General features: G+C 39.4%; 1 protein-coding gene across 4 annotated transcripts in view; it reads right to left on the bottom strand.

The window, feature by feature from the left end:
• AJAP1 (adherens junctions associated protein 1) overlaps positions 1–25,088 on the bottom strand; it is a 522,829-nt gene that overhangs the window by 59,789 nt on the left and 437,952 nt on the right. For 2 of the 4 annotated variants that reach the window (XM_068242741.1, XM_068242740.1), the window contains one exon: positions 5,484–5,615. The exons of 1 other annotated variant lie outside the window; for it this stretch is intronic. In XM_068242741.1, the coding sequence (XP_068098842.1) occupies positions 5,543–5,615 (73 nt within the window). In that variant the 3' untranslated portion in view covers positions 5,484–5,542. Of the gene's footprint in view, positions 1–5,483; positions 5,648–25,088 lie in introns of those variants that run through there. One more of the 4 variants, XM_068242742.1, reaches the window with a different exon arrangement.

Here is a 25,088-nt window from a genome sequence, read left to right as displayed (position 1 = left end):
AGTATAGGCTGCGGTTGCTATTAGTTAAGTTCTATCCTGTAGTCTTGCCTGGGTGAATGCTTGCTGGTGACTGTTAGCCTGCTTGCTCTGCTTCTGTGGATGTGACTGTGAGCTGCGGTTGCTACTAGTTACGCTCCAATCTATAGTCCTGTCTTGTACCTGTCTGAGTGCTTGCTATCGCTAAGGCAGCGCAACATTGCACCGCGCTGCCATTGTGTTTTATTTGTAGCGATATCGGAAGCCCAGAGCTGCAGTTGCTCTGTGCAGCCTGTGTAGCCTCTTCCATTATTCAGCTACCCGCCTTGTTGCTCTGGGTGGTCAAAGTATAACCCCCAAGCATTACAATGTACCTGTAGGTTTAGAGCAACACCTTCTGGTCTATTGGGCAGGTTTTGTAACTACAAGCAAAGCCTTGATAAAACAGTTTCAAAGGAGGGGAAAAGAGGGTCTAGCTATCAATCACCAAAAATGCATAATTTCAAAGACTTACTGTACTCACTACAACAACAAAGCACTACTCATTACACATGACACATCCAATTACCATTAGTTCCTATTTGTTGTTTTCCAACTTACATGTATTTCTGTTCTTATCCCCTAATTGTAATAATGGTTATAATGTGTTTAGTAAGAGTTAATGAATTTGAAAATGAATAATAATAATAATTTGTTGTTATTCTGTTCTCTGATGGAAAAACACTAAAATATAATTACACATTAAGCTCTAATTCTCTTTTTCAGTAGAGAACATCACCCATTTTATATTTTAAAAAAGATGCCATTTGCCAGGGAGTAACCCATGCATGGGCCTAAATGTCTTGCCAAAATGTACACATACCACATCAGTCAGTTCTATTTCTTGCTCACCCACCTGATTATGAACTAAAACAATCCCTTAGCTGACAGGACATGATCTATAATGTAATATCCGGACAATCACATTAACAAATATGGCTGACAGGATTCCTGCCACCATGATGCATTTTTAACCTGAAACCTGGGGTTAGATGAATTTAGCTAAACTGGAGGTTTTAGTATGAGTGGAGAGGTCCATTCTGCCGGGATGGAATCTGAGGATCGCACAAGCTGTGGTTTCTTTTTTAACACTCTTTTCTACGAACATCTCCATCAGTTTATCAGAATTCAAGTCAAGGGAACAGGTTATGTATAACGGAATACCTGTGGGGGATTGTTTTGATCTGAAGGATTAGAGCAGTTCTACCACGTGCATGAAAAAGAGGCACAAGAAAAAATGGGCGCGGGTGGAAAACAAAATTGTAATAAACCGTAAATATTGTTTTCAACTGGGCACAAAGGTAGCCAAAAATATGTAAACGATAAGTATAGTTTTAAAACAGATGGGAAATGAAACAAAAAAATATTTATTTTAAAAACTGTTTAATTATTCAAAAATACAGCTTAACCTAACCCTACTCTCACACAGAAACCCCTGGTGGTGCCTAAGATGCCCCTGGTGGTGCCTAACCCCAACCACCCCCCTACAGCACAAACATCCTTCCTGACTCCTAAGGCCCCGTTTACACTTAATCAGTTGCTCTCAGTTAGAACTGAAAAGACAACTGATTTTCAAAGGCACCTTTCACACTTCACGTGTTTTAACTGAATGCACTGCTATGGAGAAGAAAAAAAAGTGTACTAACTGATTAAGTGTAAACGGGGCCTTACCCTAACCATTCCCCCTGCACAAGCACCCTTACAAACGTAGAAATGAATGATAACATATTTGATAACGTAAAATCTGTTCATACAAACAAAATACTATGACAAAAATGATAATGTTGCAAGTTTTTAAAAACCATAACATATTTCAAAAACTTTAATATTCTGATGTTAAAAAAATATTTTTGTTGCACCCAAATTTCTACTTTTGGTGCCATATTAACTATATTTGCATTAGCGCTTATGGGGAGCCCAAATCGGCCATTACCCTCAGGCACCCAAATTTCCTGCTTTCATCCACCCTGTCAAACTGCCATTTTCACAGTGGCCATATTGGAGTGTTCTAAATATTGTATATGTTTCTAAACCTATATGTGGGCCTTGAATGTAATCTAAGCCTCTGTCTGATTGCCTTATTCACAGCTAAGTCAATAATTGGCCAGGGTGTTTCAAATAAATAATAAAATTAAACATGTGCTATACAGTATATCCTGTATACACATCTCACTACTTTCTATAATGTTATAAGTACATGGTGTATAACTTTTAAATGATGTCAATTACAATCCCTGCTGCAACACTGGACTTACCAGTGTGAAGGGAGGGGCGAGGTCTAAATACTGCCAATAAGATGGGTGGATGCATCCCAACAGCTTCTTGCAACAACTAGAAGAAAACTCAGTATTTCTATTTGATTTAACAGGAGTAATACTTCTGTTTGTTTATAATGCAATTTCTAAATGGTTCAAAAAGTGTAGACTCGTTCATTCCATTCTCTTCCTCTTCTCTTATCAAATCTTTCCCACTAATTATGGTCATGTCTAGGAGAACTGATGGAGACACATGTGATCACTTTAATCAGATGATAGATATGTGAGTCTCTGATTTGCTAGTCATAATCATGTGCTAAAGCAGGATGTGATCACAGCAAATCAGAGTTTTGCAAATCAGCTGATCAAACAAATCCCATGCTTCTCCATGAGTTCTTTTAGACATGGCCATCACTACTTCCCACTATTACTTAACAATAGTTGTAGGGAGGTAGGTCAGGGACTGATACTGGGTACACACGTTGCGATTTCCCGCTCGATTCGATTGATTCGATTATTTCCAACATGTTCGATCGGGTTTCGATGGATGCAGCTGTCAATTTTGCATATTAAGTATGCAAAATCGATGGCTGTATCCATCGAAACCCCATCGAACATATTGTAAATAATCGAATTGATCCCGCAAATCGAGCGGGAAATCGCAATGTGTGTACCCAGCATAGGGTCCTTTAGTACCTTTGCACACAGCACCATATAGTCTCCATTCAAATTTAATTGTTGCTGTTTCATAGACTTTTATAGACATTTTTTGGTACAAAAATAAACAACAAGTGTCAGTGCCAAGGCAGAAGGTGCCCGCAGCCAAGAAGGACAATGTCCAAAAGTCCACACAAGCAATGAATATATAAGGTCAGCGCAGGTCTATAGTAATACAGCTTTCATCATTTTCTGGTATACAGGATCTTTGAGCTAAAAGGTAAAGAAGCAAGGCTTACCAGATTCCAACAACCCACATTATAAGGTTGTAAACGAGTTTGATAGATGGTCCGCAGAACTTTCAAATGGTGTCGTTTCACCAGCGATGTTGCACACCACAGATTCCTCCGGAATATAGTAGATATCCTGAGGTCGCAGAGACTCGCCAAATGTGAATTCAGTAGGATAGTAACATGAAAGAGATATACGGCACATCTCCCCTGATGACGCAAGATTGCGAAACCGGTTGGGAAGGCGACAGGCGGCACCATTTTATTTGAGGTCTTCTATTGACCATTTTATGCGCGCTACTTTTTCAGGGTTCCCAGTGCATGGGCCCCGTATGTGGGTTTTTCTTTTATCCTTGTTTTTAAATTGTTTTACTTGTTATGTAATAAAGACGGTTTACACTTAGGTGCGCCGTATATCTCTTTCATGTCACTATCCTACTGGACTCCCCTTTGGCGAGTCTCTGCAACCTCAGAATATCTACTATATTCTGGAGGAATCTGTGGTGTGCAACATCGCTGGTGAAATGACACACTTTAAAAGTTCTGCGGACCATCTATCACACTCGTTTACAACCTTATAATGTGGCCTGTTGGAATCTGGTAAGCCTTGCTTCTTTACCTTTTTGTTCGAAAATCCTGTATACCAGAAAATGATGAAAGCTGTATTACTATAGACCTGCGCTGACCTAAATATTCATATTTTTTGGTACAAGACACTGAAATACTTAGTTATATCTATTATTTATCTTCTTCTGTTAAACAGAATTTAACGCCTTTCCCTTTTACTATATTTGTGCTTCACATTTTTTTCTACATCTGGAAGCTCAAACACAGAGATATTGCCAGTATACACCAAACATTAAATAGTTAGGTGATTTAACTTTCCGGTATTGTTGTGGTAGATCATAGTGAATGTGTATTTTAGAGTTCATATTCATAACAGGTTATTTATCAGTGCAGGGCTGGGGCCGAGGCAGGAGAGGTACCAATCCTGAGGTGAAGAGAGGTTGTGCTGTACTTTTGGCTCACTGCCAATATGGTCCACTCAGTGTAAATGCATTGAAACAGTTGCATAGCAGTGACCCATGCCGGCCCACACATTCCCCTGCACTCTCATTTTCTGCTGTCGGTATGCTGATAAGAGTGAACACCTGGAAAAGGTAATTGGCATTTGTGTTGTTAAGTAACTTGTTACTCCTGCTCCTGTAATGCTACACACTATGTGAAGGAAGAAGGGTAAAGGAATGGCAAGTCCCCTCGGTCTCAGCCTGAGCAAATGATGGAGGATGGGGAGGAAGCTTTAGCCAGAGCAAGCCTTCAGGTCTAATGGAAAGGTCCACTTCGGTATACCTGCAGTAGTTGCTAGAGCACCTTGCGTTAACCTCATAGGGATTACTTTACCTGAGTGACACAACATTCAGTAGTTCCAAAATGCAATCTATACAAACTTTCCTAAAGAAAGAAATTAGCCTTGGCAAAATATCACCGGTACGCACTGATTCTTTGCTTATTACCAGACATACTGAAAATACTTCAAGGGACATTCAAATTTCTATTTAAAGACAACAAAATATTCATAGTTCACTGCTACAACAAGCCTTCTTTCTTACATGGAATAAACTGTTTTAAATATTTTAACAAACATTCTCATATGACAAAATATAGATTGCTTTAAGAATACATAATACAAAAATACACTTCAGGGTTTATTATTCTGCATATTAAACAATATTTCTTAATTTCAAGTGTACCTCCGACTTACAAAAGGAGACAGCCGTTTTGTAGACCGAACCAATACATGGCCTGCCAATTTGCTAGAAACTAGACATGTCACAAAAGCAAAAAGGTCAAGATTTAGTCTGTGAAATAGAAGCCACTTCCACAGACAGGAGAGGGAAAGGCCATTTTGTGTGTGTGGGGGGGGACAAATATTCTGGCTTGTGATACATTTTGATCCAATGAAATCATAAGAACATGAACAAAAAGTGGGGTATGCATTTTCCAGTCTACAAAATGGATGCCACCTACACACAAAGATGAGCCCATTGTGTGCACAGAACCAACAGGCAGTTTACAATTTCTTAAAAGAGAGCTTGAAACATAGATAATTAGGGAAAACAATGCAGGCTTAATATTGGTCCAGTTCACAAATGGGTCTTTTTTTCAGCTGATGATCAATTAAATTTAAGTCATGTACAGGATCCTCTCTTAGCAAGACAGTAAGACCTTTGCGGTAAATATAATATGTTCTGAAAATGGTACGTACCAGTAAATAGAAACATGGCGTCTGCCCTGCCCTCAGGAAGAAAAACAGACTTCAGCCAGTCAGCAGGAGATTTCAAACCATTTCTCAGACACAAAGGCCACAGGAATTAGATGCCGATCAGAGGAAGTAGGTCTGCAGCGAGCAGAAAAAAGGGCTTGCGCGTGCTGGTACGTAACACAAAAACAAGCAAGCCTAGTCAGGCCTGCTGCAAAAAATAGCTAAATAAAAGAAAACATGCTCTAAACCAATGCTTTCATGGGAAGTTGGCCTCTTTGTAAGAATATATAAAATTGTGATTTTTTTACAAGATTTTCAGTTGCAGAGGAATTCAATTAAATGAGCCCTTCATAAACATCATTCAAATGTATTGTTTTTTAATAGACTTGGTAACCATTTTGTGACCGTACTCCACACAATTAGTAGAACAAGACCATTTTGTTTTCCACAAGTTAAGTAATAAGATTAAATTCTGCTTTTGTCTAACTTTACTTAAAAATCTGAAGTCTGTGTTTAGGTGTGGCAAAATAATGTTAGTACTGGCACTTTGGTTCATTTTGGAAGTGATATAAGTCTGTCATTTTGAAAGGTTAAGGACATCTATTTTAGGAGATGCAGTGATGTTTGGAGACATTTAGGTTACTACCTTGTGAGCTGAGAAAAAAATTGTTTTTTTCTTTTTCTTTTAAAGAAGCCACATTATTAGACTTAGTAAAGAAAAGAATAGTGTCCTGCACAGCCAAAACACATGCAACCGGCAACATACATAGAGTAATTTATACATGCCTAATTGTTAAATAATTTTTTTTATTTTACTGATCAGTTATACCAAGATTTTTAAAGTGCTATAATGGTTATATTTCAGTGAGTGATGTTATAATGTTTTCAATTGAGGCTCCGAAAATGCAGTTGTATCAATGATTTTAGAGGTGTCATGAAATAAAAGAAATATATGTTATGTTGTCATTTATTTATTCTAAAGCTAACTTATGAATGTACTCTTCTATACTTAGAGGACACCCAAGGTGAAAATAAACTGATGATATAAACAATTTTAAGTATACTCCTTCTCCTAAAAATAACTTTTTTTTTTAAATATCCCACAGTTTTATTTTATATCTAAATTTACTTTTTAAGCTTTTACTGTTTCATTGTCTTTGCTCAATGACACATTGATTGAAGTATGCCAGACTTAAAATACACAAACTTTCAACCCGTTTTATCTCTTTCCTGCTCTCAAAAGCCATTTTCAGACAGGAAAGTGTTTTATGGCTGTCATTGCTTATCAGCGAGAGTTACACTATAGACTGACCAGGCCCTGACTGCATAAAGATTTGCATTCATAATATTGAAGTCTTTCAGGCAGAGAAAGTAAAAGTGGGGGGGGGGGGGGGACAGCATAGCTATTTGTGTGCTTGGCACTGCACATAAGCATGTTTATATCATCATGATCATCGTCACCTCAGGTATCCTTTAATGCGTGCAGAGTGAAAATCAGTGGAGACAAACAAAAAGTGGTGAGCAGTGTCAGGGCTTGTTCACACTATGAACACTTTTAAATTTTTGTAAGCGCTGGCAATTTTAAAAAGTGATTTAAAAGCGCTTGAGCAATGTATTTTAATGTGAGTGTTCTCACATAAGTGATGAGCTTTCTTTCCAATCGCAAAGCGGGTCCTGCAGCATTTTCAGAGCGTTTGCGCTTCAATGGTAGGTATAGGAAAAGTGCGAAGCGCTTTGAAAAGCGCTTGGATAAGTGATTTTGTGAGCTGTTTTCAGCACAAAATACATAAGACACATTCAGTTCCAGGTCAAAGAGTTCCACTTCTGACTGAAGAAAAAAAAAGCACTAATCAAAAAAAAAAAAGCGCCAAACAAAAGCTCTTGCAAAAGCGCTTTGAAAAATCACAAATCGCTCACAAAATGCCAGGAAAATTGCTATAAGATGTGCTCACAAAAGCGCTCAGCACTTGGGAGTGTGCTTTATAATGTGAGCAAAGCCTCAGTGTTGTGCATTTAAATAGTACTAACATCTCCCACGGCACCTAATAGAGTACACAATCATGTCTTTAAGGGCTCAGATACACTATAGGCAATATCGCAGTAAAATCAGGATCATGGTAAAATTGCATGATTTTACGGTGATTGTGATTTTACCACGATTTTAACTATTTGGCGACCGCACACTCATACCGTGTGGCGGCAAAGTGGTAGCTGGAGGACCAGCGACGCACATCTGTGTCGCCAGGTGCCTCCCTAATTAATCAGGAAAGGCCGCTCGCGCGAGCGGCTGTTTCCTGTTAGATCACGGAGCGGGTCTCCGAGAATAGCCTGTGAGCCGCTAATCGCGGCTCGCAGACTACATGTAAACGCAGGAGACATTTGTCTCCTTTGTTTACATTGAACGGCGCGGGAAGGCAGATCGGCGATCCCCGGCCAATCAGCGGCCGGGGATTGCCGCCATGTGACAGAGGACATCCTGTCACAGGCTGCACAGGATGGATAGCGTCCTGTGCAGCCCCGATCACCAGGGGGGACAGGTAGGAGAGGGAGGGGGGGAATTTCACTGTGGAGGGGGGCTTTGAAGTGCCCCCCCCCACAAACCTCAGGCAGGCAGGAGTGATCAGACCCCCCCTGCACATCATCCCCATAGGGGGAAAAAAGGGGGGCGATCTGATCGCTCTGCATGCACCCTGATCTGTGCTGGGGGCTGCAGAGCCCACATAGCACAGATCACAAAAAAACAGCGCTGGTCCTTAAGGGGGGGGGGGGGGGGTAAAGGCTGGGTCATCAAGTGGTTAATGTAAGTCAATGGGAGCATTTTTTAAAAATCTCTCAGAAAACTTTGGAGGCCAAAAAGTGCTCAGAAAAGTGCTTAGGGCCCATTCACACTTACAAGCGCAAAAAAGGTAGTGCTTAGTGCTACTGTTTTGCACAGGTGATTTTACCCCAAATAGCACAGTAAAATCACTATACCATGATTCCCGACGACCGCGATCAGTGCTGGATGCCACAATCATTTTGGATAAGAGTTTTGTAATGAGTGATGCCCCCATGCTACTCAGTACATGCACATGGTTAAGCATTCTATGGAGAAATGTCATTCAAAAAGATAATTTTGGGTGGGAGTTTTGTAATGAGTGATGTATAGGCATGCTGCTCAGCACCCAGTCAAGCAATGAGTTCTGCTATATGGATAGTAGAGATGGGCCGAACGGTTCGCCGGCGAACGGTTCCACGCGAACTTCGGTGGTTCGCGTTCGCGTCCCGCTGGCGAAACTTTGAGGAAGTTCGGTTCGCCCCATAATGCACCTTGAGGGTCAACTTTGACCCTCTACATCACAGTCAGCAGGCCCAGTGTAGCCAATTAGGCTACACTAGCCCCTGGAGCCCCACCCCCCCTTATATAAGGCAGGCAGCGGCGGCCATTACGGTCACTCGTGTGCTGCCTGCGTTAGTGAGAGTAGGGTGAGCTGCTGCAGACTGTCTCTCAGGGAAAGATTAGTTAGGCTTAACTTGTTCCTGGCTGGCTGCATACCTGTTCTGTGAACCCACCACTGCATACCTGTACTGTGAACCCACCACTGCATACCTGTTCAGTGAACCTGCCACTGCATACCTGTTCTGTGAACCCATCACTGCATACCTGTTCAGTGAACCTGCCACTGCATACCTGTGCTGTGAACCCACCACTGCATACCTGTTCTGTGAACACACCACTGCATACCTGTGCTGTGAACCCATCACTGCATACCTGTTCAGTGAACCTGCCACTGCATACCTGTGCTGTGAACCCATCACTGCATACCTGTTCAGTGAACCTGCCACTGCATACCTGTGCTGTGAACCCACCACTGCATACCTGTTCTGTGAACCCACCACTGCATACCTGTGCTGTGAACCCACCACTGCATACCTGTTCAGTGAACCCACCACTGCATACCTGTTGTGTTCAGTGAACCCGCCACTGCATACCTGTTCTGTTCAGTGGACCCGCCACTGTATACCTGTTCAGTGAACCCGCCACTGCATACCTGTTGTGTTCAGTGAACCCGCCACTGTATACCTGTACTGTTCAGTGAACCCGCCACTGCATACCTGTTCAGTGAACCCGCCACTGCATACCTGTTGTGTTCAGTGAACCCGCCACTGCATACCTGTTGTGTTCAGTGAACCCGCCACTGCATACCTGTTGTGTTCAGTGAACCTGCCACTGTATACCTGTACTGTTCAGTGAACCCGCCACTGCATACCTGTTCTGTTCAGTGAACCTGCCACTGCATACCTGTTCTGTGAACCCGCCACTATATACCTGTTCTGTTCAGTGGACCCGCCACTGTATACCTGTTCAGTGAACTCACCACTGCATACCTGTTGTGTTCAGTGAACCTGCCACTGCATACCTGTTCTGTGAACCCGCCACTGTATACCTGTTCTGTTCAGTGAACCCGCCACTGCATACCTGTTCAGTGAACCCGCCACTGCATACCTGGTGTGTTCAGTGAACCCGCCACTGCATACCTGTTGTGTTCAGTGAACCCGCCACTGCATACCTGTTGTGTTCAGTGAACCCGCCACTGTATACCTGTTGTGTTCAGTGAACAGTTTGGTGTGTCAGTGTGAAGCAGTACCTTAATTACACTACCTGATTGATGTATACACATGCAAGATGTTTTAAAGCACTTTAGGCCTGTCATTTAGCATTCAATGTGATTTCTGCCCTTAAAACGCTGCTTTGCGTCAAATCCAGATTTTTCCCCGGGACTTTTGGCATGTATCCCACTCCGCCATGCCCCCCTCCAGGTGTTAGACCCCTTGAAACATCTTTTCCATCAGTTTTGTGGCCAGCATAATTATTTTTTTTACAAAGTTCGCATCCCCATTGAAGTCTATTGCGGTTCGCGAACTTTAACGCGAACCGAACGTTACGCGAAAGTTCGCGAACCCGGTTCGCGGACCTAAAATCGGAGGTTCGGCCCATCTCTAATGGAGAGGTGGGGGAGGATAAATGGGCAACAGTCAATTACTATTTTTCTAAAAATAACTTGTGCCATCCAATTGCCTCAATTCACTAAGATCACGCTGGAGATAATAAGGCAAGAGAAAACTTGCCATCACACAGTGAGAAAGTTATCTTATCTCTTCATTCCTTATGTTACCTCCTCTGTAGTTAAGCTACCTCCTCTGTAGTTATTGTCACACGCAGTTAATTAACAGCCTGTCTTTAACTTTAGAATTCTGGAGTTATTTTAAGGATTGAAGAGTTAACTTAAAATTGACACTGAAGCGGAAAAAAATATATGATATAGTGAATTGGTTGTGTACTATGAATAATTACTAGAAGATTAGCAGCAAAGAAAATATTCTCATACTTTTATTTTCAGGTATATAGTGTTTTTTTCTAACATTGCATCATCCTATAATATGTGCACATTACACAACACTCAGCATTCAAAATGAGTCTTTCAGAGCAGTCTGTAAAGTAATGACCTCTCCTCTAGCAGATAAAAAGAAAACAGTTCACTTACAGTTGAGATAATAAAAGTCAGATAACAGTCCTCTCCACGACTAACTTAGCCGGAGAGCTTAATGGCTTGTTTGCATAGAGATAACAACTGGAGTTTCTCAACTCTTCCTGTACTGGAAACGATTACACTGATGTATCTGATCTTAATGTTTTATTTCTTAGCTGTGCTACACATACAAATCATAATATCATCATTTTTTTTTCGCTTCAGTGTCTCTTTAAAGACAGAAGAGCTAACTTTACGTTTGCCTGAGGAAAAATGTTTCTTGAATACTACACGCCTCATCACCATGGTGATAACTATAGAAATGTTATTAAAGACAGGAGATAAGCTTAGTGAATTGAGGCCAATGAGGAAGATGTTAAAGACACTTAAAATACCTGTACACAGTGCAGATCCTTAATAAAGGAAATCAGGAATTATTGCTTCAACCAAGGAAACTAATATGAATACATAGCTTAAATCTGTACTGTACATACTGGGCATGAATGATGTACCAGTGTTATAAAAAATGGAGGTAGTCAGTAATCTAAGTATACTGCATTACCCTTGGATCCCTATTCCTACACAAGCACCTTAAAGGAGTTTACAATCTTTTTATCTTATTTACTTTTTTTTAATCTCTTAAGTTTTCCATTGAAAATCATTATAAAAAATAATATAAAAATGTAGATATTCCAAATTATTTTTTTCATATCATCTGCTGATCAATGGATTTTAATTAACAACTATGAAAATAAGGAGATGTCTTCTGTGATAAATGGTTTTCTGCAGCAAGACATTTCACTGTGTGCAAAACTCGTCAGCCATTAGGCTTGCAAAAGTAAGAAATAACATAAAATATTTTTAAAACTAGATATAATAAATAAAACAATAACATGTTTAAAGCAAACTATACTCTGGAGGGATGTGCAAAGCTGCGTTCATTTTACTTGTTTTCATACACAGGCACCTAGACTTTTAAAGTAAACTTGTCATGAGAGAAGTGTTAATTTTCCAAATGTAATGGTGATCCTCTGTCTATTATACTTTATGAGTTTATGCGTTTATTACTTTGAAGAAATATACAGAATAAAAAACAATGACTGTTCAGTATAATTCCTTAAGGGAAGTCATTTAGGACTTATTACAGTAAAAAACAAACAAAAAAAAAAGTTAATTTCTGATAACTGGACTTGACATATGAATGTAAGAATTAATATGTCTATGACTAATGACATGTGTAATGTAGCCGCATGGGGTGTTTATACAGTGTACCCCCTTCATTCTGTCTTCAACCCCAATTTCTGAGGATCTTAAGCCTATGTCCCATTCATTTCATATTGTACCTGTGTCCAAACAAACACAATTCTGTTTTTAAAAGAGAATAGGAAATAGAACACAATATTTTCTAGCTTGATTGGTGTATTTTAACTATTTGATAATCAGAGCCATGGACCCTACTCTCTTGTGGAGATCAATCAGGTTGTCTTGCTATAACTTTGTTAGGGCTAGTAGGCATAATTAGACTCCCAGGTGAACCATTAGGCAAAAAGGATAAATGTTCCACTTTGTACCACTGTTCAGAAATCAACCTAATGTAAACTGATGCACAGTGTGGCGGAGTGGGGTGTTTAACTCACCTTTGTCGCCGCCTCTGTGCACTGCCCTCTACGTTGCATTTCTACTCTCCAGCTATTTCCCCCTTCACAGCCAGATTTCTGTTCTAAAGCATTTGGAACAACAGTAGCAAACAGAGTGCTCATCCCTACTGTCAAGGTGAGGCAAATGTGCTCACCTCATCGTAAATACCACTTGGCCTGACAAGTGTAAGGTCAATATTAATAAATTATCATTTATTGGTCATTTCCACTGGGTTGATACAAAAATACTTCAAATTAATGTATAATCAAGTCATTTTTATCACCTGGCTCATCAATCTGCTTTTGATTTGTTTATGTATTACAAATACAACAAATTTGTCTGATTCTCATAAATTATGGTAGGACTAGAATCAATGAGTACCCAAACCTAGCATACTTCATAAGTGTTTCACCACATATAAAAATAATGATTCTGTTTAAGTCACATGAATGAAACACTACATAGTAAAATGAATATTGAAAATTGAAAATTAGGAGTGGGCACCTCCACTATACACAGAACTGTTGCCATGGCTGAAAGATGTTTAATTTAACATATCTGTAAAACAAAATCTGACTGTAGTGTGTAACTGTAAACTTTTTTTTTAATGATATGTAATCATAAAAGGGCTTGTGTTTTAAATCACTGCACACTTTTTATAACCCTAACACACAATTACTCAATGACCAAGTGTGTGAGCTTTGCAGTCTTTGGCATCAATAATTTGCATTGAAATGAAACAAATCTTATTGGCTGTTTGTGGCTCCACCCCTTTTCTGAATTTGAACCCCAGTCACCCAATGACCAACTCTACCAGGTTTGAGGCGTGTGCCATTAACAGTGCAAGACTGTCAGCAATCAAATATTTCGCTTGAAAATCAATTTTGATTGGCTTTTGTAGGCTCCACCAACTTTTCTGAATATTAATCCCAGTCACCCAGTGACCACTTGTGCAACGTTTGAGAACCCTACCATTAACAGTGTAAAAATGGCTGCAGTTTACATTTTCCCTGTCAAATTTATATTTGTCTCCGCCCACTTTTTGGTTATCGGGATAAAAAGTATCCTATATGTTATTCCAGGAAATGTACTATGTGTTTGCTAAATTTCATTCAAATCCTTTCAGCCATTGTTGCGTGATTGAGTACCAAACATCCAAACTTTTGCACTTATAGTGTTAGTGAGATATGCAACTGGAATTTGACCAGATAATGATCAATTCCATCACTACCATACACAGCAAGCTCAATTTTAATAGCAGAAACTGCAGTGGTTGTACTGTGCAATGTTATAGGATTTTCCAACATGTCTTATCAGACTTTGCCAGACTTTGTGATGGCACATTTCAAGTGATAGTATACCAATAATGAAGTACATTGTGTGGGATAACATTGCAACAGTACTAATTAGCCAGTCAGGATGTTGTGGTTCATGATAGGATTTTATAATTTTAACTCCTTTTCTTTTGATATGGTTTGATAATAAAATGGTGGTGACAAATAGCGCATCAGTGGCATCACTAGAGGTGTGCGGTAGGTGTGGACCGCACAAGGTGTCACCAGCAGAGAGGGTGACACCAAGGTCCAGGCTAGGGGAGAGTGAAGTTAGGCCATGTAAATATAGACTATTTTTGCTTCAAAAAAAGTATGAATGGTTTTGTTTCAAAGTAAGAGGGATGAGGCAACACTTAGTGCGGGGGCAAGGTGTGCTAAAACCCACAGTCTCTGCACCTAAGACTGACAATGAGCAAAAAAAGGTTTTGGGTCAGGAACCCCAGAAATCAAAAAACAAGCAATAACCCCAAACAAGAATTTGTTTTATGATTACTTATCATTAATCATAAAGCAAGCTCTTTTTGGGGGTGATTGCTTGTTTTATGATTACTGGGGGTCCTGACCCAAAACCTTTTTTTGCTTATCCGTTTTGTTTAGCCTGGTGAGGTTGAAGGTTAATAGGGTAGGAGAGTGGTGACAACACAAGTTTCCGCACTGGGTAACACCACTAGTGACGCCTCTGTAGGGTATCCTTTTTCTTCATATATAAATATCCTAACATAGAAAAAGACAGAGTGAAAGAGCCTCACCAAAGGTGAAGAAGCAGCCAAATGCTGCTAGTGTTGCATCTTATGTATGCCACCAAATGAGACGATATCCTTCACTGAGGATACTTTTAATAATTGTATAAATTAGCTACAATTATATTTTTAAGTATTTGCATGTTAAAGCTTAGCGTAGTGAAATGTAACCCGTCAATGTCTTCACCACAATTGACTTGAGTTAATTAAATGTTATTGTAAGTGAGGCTGCTGAATGTGTTGGTTTCCTCACCTCCTCGGAATTTTAATCGGATTTGCTCTAACAGAAATATTTTTTTTTCAATCTGAAGAATTATCTGCTGTCACTTTGTGCTAAAATGAACATGAAAGAAAGTTAGAGGCATATGTCAAGCCATTCAAGTGAATTGTAATGCTTTTAAAGGTAAAAATGGCGTATAAAATGCAATCAAGGACATTACTGAAAGTCGACTAAACCTAAAATACTTGCTGACTTACATAACAGACCTGCTAACTGCATTAATAAAATACAGGTGGAGGATTTTATAACTTGTTTCAAAATAGTATTAGAGCATTTTTAATAGCGTGGAAAGATATTGACACTGATGGAAGGGTACATGGATAACCTAAACATCAGCTATTAGGTGCTATAAGGTACATTTATAAATTCATTCACACCAGAAGTTGTGCAAAACATGAGTACTGCAAGTTAATTTTATCACTGAAGGGAAACTAAATTAGGTATTAGGAATTTTACTCCAGCAGGGCACAAATGTAAGTGCACAGACCACAGACAGTGACAAATCAGGGTAAATGAGTTGCTCCTCACTCTTGGACCTCTAGTCATAGAATGAGAAGATGGTTCCTGAGTGGGACAACTTTGAGTGTGAAATAATCTGGTAAAACTTAGAAAAAATCTCTTTAACAGTTAATCTCAAAAGAGGTGGGTTATGGTTTACCCACTGGATTGGAAACAATATTTGAAATAAAAATTAAGCAGTTTCACTTGTTGACTGACACTATGATCTTGATGCAATGGATACAGAGGCGCCAGCATAATAAAAAACATGAAACGATTTTAAAACAGTAAAATCAGGGGGGTAAGGGTGGACTTACCTCCCCAGACGGTCAAACACAACCAATGTGATTGGTAAAGACAAAATGTAATTTGTACTCCAAATAACATAATTGCAACGCGTTTCGCGGGTCTCACGCCCGCTTCCTCAGGCAAAATACAAGCAGGAGCAACTCAAACGTTGTGCAGTTAGATGCAGCGCCTGCATCTAACTGCACAACATCTGAGTTACTCCTGGAGTACAAATTAAATTTTGTCTTTACCAATCACATTGGTTGTGTTTAACCTTCTGGGGTGGTAAGTCCACCCTTACCCCCCTGATTTTACTGTTTTTAAATCGTTTCATGTGTTTTATTCTGCTGGCGCCTCTGTATCCATTGCACATTGTTATCCACCTGGTGGATGGGTGTGAAAACCCCCAATAAGCCTGAGTGGGGACAGGCTTATTTTCCCCATATGCGCTAAGAGTGGTTGCCTGACACTTGGCAACCCATGTTTGTGAGTATATTTGCTATTACATTTATACATCAATATTATCAATAATACACTATTGGGGGCTCCTGGTTGTTTGTGTTTTTTTCTGTTTTACTATGATCTTGATGGCAACAATTTGTTTGGGTGTTCTATTGTTATGTTATGTTTTTGATATTTTTGCATGTTAAAACTGGTTGTGTTAATTAAAAAAAAGCTGTTTAAAGTTTGCACAAGTCCACCATGTGTGCCTCTCGCATCATATCTATATTTTCCAGATTTTTCTAAGGTTGTTAAGGATCAGCAGAGTCCTCCACTGCGATATTCATCCAGGCATAATACTACTGTTTACCAAACAAGGATGAAGACATCAGTCTGATTTAATTGGGCATATCCAGAGATCTACAAGCATCCTCTTTAGATGAACTGTATGCTCTGGAGAAAGTTTTATTCAACAAATAGTCAATTGGCTAATATTAATTTTGAACAAATAAAGAAATTGTGAGTGAATTCATAGTAATTGTAAGAGGCCAAGGAGTCCATCAAAGCATTTGTTTAAGGCAAAAAAAAAAAGCAATGACTTATTTTCAACTGATGCAATACATAAATGGATAAAATAACAGTGATATACACATACAATGCTTAAAACAATGCACAAATGAGACCTAAGAAAAGTAAATAGTATGTTATAAACACTGCTTTCTCCCGTCCCAGTATTCAGTGACTGGGACACATTATAAGATTATTTTACACACATACACATGAAATGGTTTGAAAATTCTTGCCAATTGCTCACTGCAAATTTGCAGCAACTTTTACTTTAAAACTTTGTAGACTCTATTCAACGGAAAATTGAGGCAAGCTCTATTACTTCCAACTAAAAAAGCCTAATAAAGTAATTAAACTTTTCACAGATGTTATTTGTAGTCATATATAAAATATTTCAATTCAGCATGATGCATTTTTGATGACTGTTTGTAGAATTAAAGGCAATGCATACATATTTTACTTCAGTTTATCACTTAAAAATATTTAGACGTAGTTTAATTAAGGAAAATGTAAATTGTATATTTTGAAGCTCAATCTGCTGATTTGACCAGAGAAATGCTTAACTTGTTTTACTGCTGTATAGAGAAGCAAGTATATATTCAACAATGGGACTTAATTATTAATTACAAAGCTAGAAGAATTGACTTCTGTAATGTTAGAGTTAGCTACTACAGCAATAAAGCATTATTATTTCTCACTTACAAAACATGCCAGTCAATATAAGGTGGAGCTACAAAAAATAAAAAATAAAGTCCTTTGTTTACAATATTTATTTTATTCCTGCCTTAAATACCAATCATATAAAAACAAATCTTTAAAATATATATATTCACAAATGGAGTTTCTACCACTACTTTATGTGGCATGTCATCATGCCAATTCAAAAGTCACACAAAATGTTAGCGTTGTTCAGAAAAAGTAAAACAATTCATAATGAGAACATCACAGAGCAAAAAGCATTGATATAAATAATTGTTAAATTGTAGAAAATAAACTTAAAAGCCCAAACAACCCAAAGATAATATTCAAGTATTACATATTGATATGAATATCATGATAGCTGTTTACACCTCCCGGGATGTCAGAACGATACTGACCAAAGATGTTTCAAATAAGGAATAATTAGGAGGTGAAAAAAAGGGACAAAAGTAAAATGAAGTATTTTGAAATGGACATTTTATCTTTTGTCATATAAGCAGAGCTCCCCCTTTTGTACCTTCGCATTGCTGTATTTGCTGACTGGATTGTTTATGTTTAAGTAGAATAAGGTGTGTTATATATCTGTTCTTTGAGCCATAAAGCCTTTTTTATGTAACTTGCCTGTACACTTTTTTTATCAACAGCACAATGAATAAGTTGGTGCTATATATTTTGGTAATGTTTTTCCCCCCATTAACCCAGCGCCTTCATCAGATCAAGTGAAGTGACGGAATACCTAGAAATGTATGTGTGAATTCTGCCTTTCCCCTATAGAGAAAGCAAATTATTTGTACCTGTTTGACCTAGTGTCTGGGTCTTTTTATCATTTTACACCTGAATAAAAAAAGACACTCTATTCAGGACTGTGAGATGCACATGTTGGACAGAGAAGACAAATAGCTCATACGATGTATGAGAGAGGCTCTTATGTATAACTGAGCCATATTTAAACAGCGGTTTAAACACCAGCATCATAGAACACCATTGAAACAAATCTACTCAGTTATTGTACAACAATACATAATTTCAGCCATAAAACGCGAATAGAACAACTAACCACTACATAATGACATGGTGCTATGCTAAGGTAATGCAGTTAGGATTATTGAGTGTAGGGTTAATCTTCAGAAATAATCAACTAATTAAGATTAAACTTTAATTTGTGTGTGACGTAAACACTAAGCACACATATACATTCCTGGGTATTCCTTCACTTCATTGGAACTAAGGAAGCTACTTCATTAATGGTAAGACTTTTTTCAAGGAGAGGAATAAAAACTAAAGATGGCCCAAACGGTTCACATGTGAACACGCGAACTTCGGTGGTTGGCATCGCGGTGAACCGCAAACTATATGCGAGTTTGACCCGCCCCCTATACTACATCATTAGGCTCAACTTTGACCCTCTACCATCACAGTCAGCAGTAAGGCTACACTCCCTCCTGGAGCCGCCCCCCCTTATAAAAGGCAGGCAGCGTCGGCCATTTCCCTCACTCGTGTGGCTGCAGTAATTAGAGAAGGGAGAGTTGCTGCAGAGACATAGGGAAAGCTTAGTTAGGCTCTTGTTAGCTTGCTCCTGCTGATAATTATTGCTAAAAAGCACCCTTCGACAGCTCTTTTGAGAGCTAATGTTGTTCTTGTGATCAATTATTTTTTGTCCCACTGACACTTACATATACAACCCTGTCAGTCAGTCGCAGCTGGCCCTTGGCCCCTTGCTAATTCCCACTGTGCCACTGCCAGGCCCAGCACATTCAGTGCCTACCTTTTCACTGCATGTGTGTGACAGGCAGCTGCACCTTTGTAATACCAATCACTGTGTACCTGTTAATGTTTACTGCAGCTGTGTAACAGAAGCACGCAGTGTTATATACCAGTCACTGCACCTCTTCACGGTACCTGTGTGTGACAGCTGCATATTTGTAATACCAATAATTGAAAACCGCTATCACCTGCACTCTGGCCATGGTGCGCACCAGTCCAGCATGGCCGTCACTACACAAACAGCTGTTTGCGGTGCATTACACAGTGAGTTTGGTCTGTCAGTGTGAAGTAGTACACTAATTACACTACCTGATTGATGTATACACATGCAAGATGTTTTAATACACTTCAGGTCTCCAATTTAGCAATGAAATGTGATTTCTGCCCTTAAACCCTGCTGTGCGTAAAATCCAGATTTATCCCCGGGACTTTTGGAGTGTATCCCACTCCGCCATGTCCCCTCCAGGTGTTAGACCCCCTTGAAACATCTTTTCCATCACTTTTGTGGCCAGCAAAAATCTTTGTAGTTTTCAAAGTTCACCTCTTCATTGAAGTCTATTGCAGTTCGCGAAATTTCGCACGAACTGAACTTTTGCGAAAGTTGGCGTTCGAAGTTCGCGAACCTAAAATCGAAGGTTCGAGCCATCTCTAATTGCCTTTCAATGAAAACTTCCTTAATTTTCTTTGGTTAGAACTCAACCTAGAAAGATGAGAGTCTTTATTGAATTACAAAAGTGTTACTCTTTTGTAAAATAGCTATGCTCGTACTTCGTCTGTGTTTCAACCACTTTCCTTTTTTAAATTACTCTTGTTATTTTTGTTTGATTACATTTTGGATCAGGTATATATTGATAGATTTTACGGAGTTGTACTGGATTAGGGTTGAACCAACATATTTTTTGGACTTGATACTTAAGTGGAATTATGTATTCTGATCAATTTGGAATGCCAAATTGTTTTTTAATTCTGACATGCAATGATTCCGCCAAGAACGGTTGTTGTATACATTCACTTTTTCTAGGTTCCTTAGTCAACTGAGTGTTCCCAGGTGTCATTACAAAGGGTGATCACAGCCAACAATTACTTATCAGCCATTCATTACTTAGCCATTCTCCTCTCTATATAAGATTGAGAGAAAGACTGGGCTTGGAGCATTCTGTATGCAGCTTATGAGAACATAGGGAATCTGATAAAAAGTGACAGACAGAAGTCATTAAAGACTAAAGGTGGCCACACATCAGGCGAATTGGTGGCCGATCAACAATCTGATTCGATTATTATAATTGGAATCGGATGAAAAATCTGTGCCGCCAAGTGCATGCCTGACTGACAATGCAACAAATTTGGGCCAAAACTGGTTGCATTAATCAGCCGGACATGCTGCAAGATGGTGGGCCGACTTGCTTTATCGGGTGTGTGCTAGTAACGGTGAGCGATATTGGGTTAAGCAACTATTCCTGCAATGTGCAATGTGTATGTATGTATACAATGTATATGTGCTGTAATGTGCATTTATACATTACCTATCCTGTGTCGCAGTGTCCTTCCATCTTGCACCTCTCTTCTATTAGCCGCATAAATGCAGCTGGCGCATACACGCTGCATGTGACGTCACACACGCACCACGCCGACAGCGAGGCTAAGTGAAGAGAGGTAGAAGACAGACAGACATCGCAACACAGGACAGGTTAAATGTGCATTACAGCACATATACATTTCATACATATCCACACACACACAGCCACGAGGCTGTGGATGTGGTGGGCTTGGATGATTCCCGAGAGATTCCAAGCTATAATTGATCAGGAATTGCCATCTGATGTATTGCCAGCTGACATTTCTCTCTCTAATAGGATTCGATTAAGAGAGAGATTAGTTTCTTGGTCAAATTTGCCCATCATTGCTAAATGTATGGCTATCTTAAGGGCTCTTTCACACAAATGACTTAACTGCATGTTAAAAGTATCTATTAGCCACCCAGTAGCTGTGGGTCAGTGGTCAACATGTGATGTGCTTGCTGCCAAGTAAAAATAATTATGCATCTTGGGGTGGCTGTTGCCCACTCAGATGCCATCTGCAAGCGCTCAGGAAATAAGCAGGGGTGACTGACAAGCATTAGTTTCTTGTTATGCTAGACATAAATGACAATTAGTGGTAGTTAAGCTTAGTGGTAGTTAAGCTAAATTAGATTGAATAGAGAACAGGTCAATATCAAATCAATGTTTTAATCATAATATTGATGACTAATTACATAGTGTGCTTAAAAAGAGACTCTGAAGAGAGAATAAATCTCGCTCCAGAGCTCATAGTTAGCAGGGGCATGTGTGCCCCTGCTAAACCGCAGCTATCCCGCGGCTAAGCCCGCGGATTAGCCCTGCTAACTATGAGCTCTGAAGCGAGAATTATTCTCGCTTCAGTGTCTCTTTAAGCTTTCACTACATTACATGTTCATATAGAATATGATGTGAAATATATCAAAATAGTTTATAGAGTATGCCTACCTTTAGGCGGGAATTAGGAAAAGCACTTTGCAGATTAGAGTAAGATTATATATTCCATTGCTTTTCTTTATTGCTATTGAGGTTAAACCACCATGGCCCTTATTCAATTAAAGTTTTCTCCTAGGTGATATTTGTACATCTTTATTTTTTTACATCTATTATTTATATATATATATATATATATACATATATATTTTACATCTGAAGTTCACCGGGAACTGTTCGCCGGCGAACCGTTTGGGACATCTCTAGTGCTGACCTCCAAGGTACCATACAACCTCTTTTTCCTTTTTATGTTAGTTAAAATTTATAGGGAATCATAATGGTCTCCTAGGTCATGGCAGTAATGCAACAGTGCCTTTTGTCAGCACAGAATACGTCCACGTTATTTGTTAGGGCTTTCCTAACTGTCAGACACAATTCAAGCCCATTGCAACACTACAAACTACTTGAAATAACTCTACTTTAACTAGCTCCATGTCAAATTTGCCACAATGGTAGGTGCAGTATAGTTCCAAAGAGTTTTCTCTAGCTATTAGAAGCCATTCCAAGCCCAGTACATCCGTAAACCTACTTGAAAGCGCCTAAATCTGGCCAGAATTTCTGCAGAGTAGTTAGAAATTATAACTCAACATAACAAACGTCAGCCAAAGCAGAAAACCAAAAGAATCATCACCTAACATTAGCCTAGTCTTAACCTAAAATCTAACACTAACCAACTCTCACGTAACAACCAACACTAAACTATCCTTCACTTATAGTATACTACATAACTAAATTTCATACAAACTTAATCTTTGCCCAATATCTGAGCCAAACTAGTGCTTACCTCAAACCTAAGATAAGCCTTTCCTTTATCCAAAACCGAACATTAACCAAACATCACCTAAACTCCACTAGTTAGATGATAATTTCCATGCTGATTTGAAAGCATCAATGAAAAAGAAATCACCAGCCAATATAGAAGTTTGAAAAAGTCAAACCGTCAGTTAAGTTGATTACTGGGCTAACTAAACTTTAAATCGCCCATCAAAGGTGATTGAATCACTTAAAACAAGATCTGTTTAGAACTTGAAAAATACTTGGGGTGTTGGGGTAAAAAAACAAACAAACATGTTTTATTGTTCATTAATAAAAAGACCATAGGCTCCCAAACCTGTCCTGAAGCCTCACCATTAGTGTTTTCTGTAAAGGTTTCCTCTCCAGAGCACAGGTGGGTTAATCACTGGTTGAACTAGTTAGTCAGTGTTTCCCATGTGCTCATTTGAAAATTCACAAACATGAACTGCTGAAGAAGCTGGAGAATAGGTTCAAGAACTGCTGATATAAGTAAATACTTTTGATGGAAATTTCATCAGAAGAATTGTAAGAGTATGATTCTTTAACATGTACACATTCTGTCAGGCAAAAGTGAAAAAAAAATAGATCTTCCCATATCGTCAAAGGAAGATATACTGCAAGAGACATTCTACTTCAAAAAGCCTACACGAGATTCATGGAGAACATGGGGCCAGGATCTAAATGTTTTTCTCCAGTAACACCCACAAAAGCTCTCCAGACAACATTTACTCTCGATGCTCAGTTAAATATGCCTGATAAAAATATAAGTCAGGTCCTTTTGATGCGTAAAGCCTAACACGACGAGTAGTAGTAACAAAAGGAGGACATATAGCCAGTGGAAAAAATATTGAGCGACATGGAGGAATCAAGCAGATTTCAAAAAAGCCAGTTGGTCTAACTGGTGAGTGGAAATTCACATTTTTGTGAACTATGATTCAGTTTATAGACCTGTTTTTGCATAAAACAGTACATTATTAATTCTACACATTTGTGTAACGTTAACACATTTTCCTCCACACTTTTCAAAGAACATTGAACAATTGACATTGGTCACTAACCATCAAATGGGCTCACAGTCTTATATTCATACCAAACTTTGGGCAGTTTTCTGGGAAACCACTTACTCTGCCTGTATTTTTATAGGGATGTGAAAGGAAACTGGAGCACCCCAATGATATCCATGCAAACACAAAGAGAATATACAAGCTCTATGAAACACGTGGCGTGGTATTTACATCTAAGACTATAGACCCGGCAGGGAGGAATGTTAACCACTTGGCAATTGCTTAACCACTTAATTATGTTAAGCAGAATTATGTTCATAAAGTCTTACCACACAATGAGTAGAGCAGAATGCAATACATTACATACAATACATTAAGACTTTGCACACATAATTCTACTTAACACAGTTTACTGTATTCACCCCATATGGTCCAATGAGCCATTTGGCAATTCAATGAGCCAGTAATTTGCCCATTAAAACTGAATTTGTAATATTCAAAGTGAAATCCATTTTATGTTTTGTGCAAAATTCTTTTTGGTCACTGCAATTTTGATGCAATAAGAAGTGTACAATATAATAACAACAAGAACTACCCAAATGAGTTAGTACTCAATTAGTTTTTTTTTTTTTGGGGGGGGGGGGGGGGGTTGTACCACGAAAAAGGATTGCCCCAGAGCTCCAACCACTGACAGTTGTATCACCAGGGATTCAACCAGCATCCACCTGGATCCCACAGGAGTGTACTGTCAGAAGCAAAGAGTAGAAAAAGCTGCGTCTCCACTTGGATTTTGCAATATTAGCTTAATTTATTACTGGTAACATAGCCACAAAAAGTACAACATTTCGGCACACAGGCCTTTGTGAAATGCTAACACACTCACAGAAGTTTTTTAACGTAAACATACCCACTAAGCGATGGGTACAGCCTTAAAGGACTTACGAGGCGAAATTAGGAAAAAAGTTAATCACCTGCCTCATCTTTTAAGGCACGGAGGACGCCGTCCATGCCCTTCGTGCCGATCCACTGGGTCCCCCCGCTCATTAGCCCCCGGGGCGGCTCCCGACCCCACGGCCCGGGTCGGGCTCTCCTGCCTCTCCTAAAATGGCTGCTTGCTCTGGCCGCGGCTGCGCAGTTCGCATAGCCGAGAGTGAGGCTGCCCTAGGGGGGTTGGCCATAGAGCTGCGCAGCCGCACTTGCGGCTATGCGGACTGTGCAGCTGCGCCCATTTTAGGAGAGGCAGGAGAGCCCGACCGGGGCGTAGGGTCGGGAGCCGGCCCGAGGGGCTAATGAGCGGGGGGGATCCAGCGGATCGGCACATAGGGCGCGGACAGCGTCCTCCGTGCCTTAAAAGATGAGGCAGGTGATTAACTTTTTTTCCTAATTTCGCCTCGTAAGTCCTTTAAAGGTAGAGTAACATTTTAAATAGCTTAAACAGCTTTTTCTACTCTTTGTTTTTAGTTTTTGTAGATATGAAATTTTCTAAGTTGTATAATTTGTGTTC

This window comes from Hyperolius riggenbachi, chromosome 6, assembly GCF_040937935.1.
Source record: "Hyperolius riggenbachi isolate aHypRig1 chromosome 6, aHypRig1.pri, whole genome shotgun sequence".
Classification (NCBI taxonomy): domain Eukaryota; kingdom Metazoa; phylum Chordata; class Amphibia; order Anura; family Hyperoliidae; genus Hyperolius; species Hyperolius riggenbachi.
The sequence above is the reverse complement of the archived record's forward strand: the minus strand, read 5'-3'. Positions and strand labels throughout refer to the sequence as shown.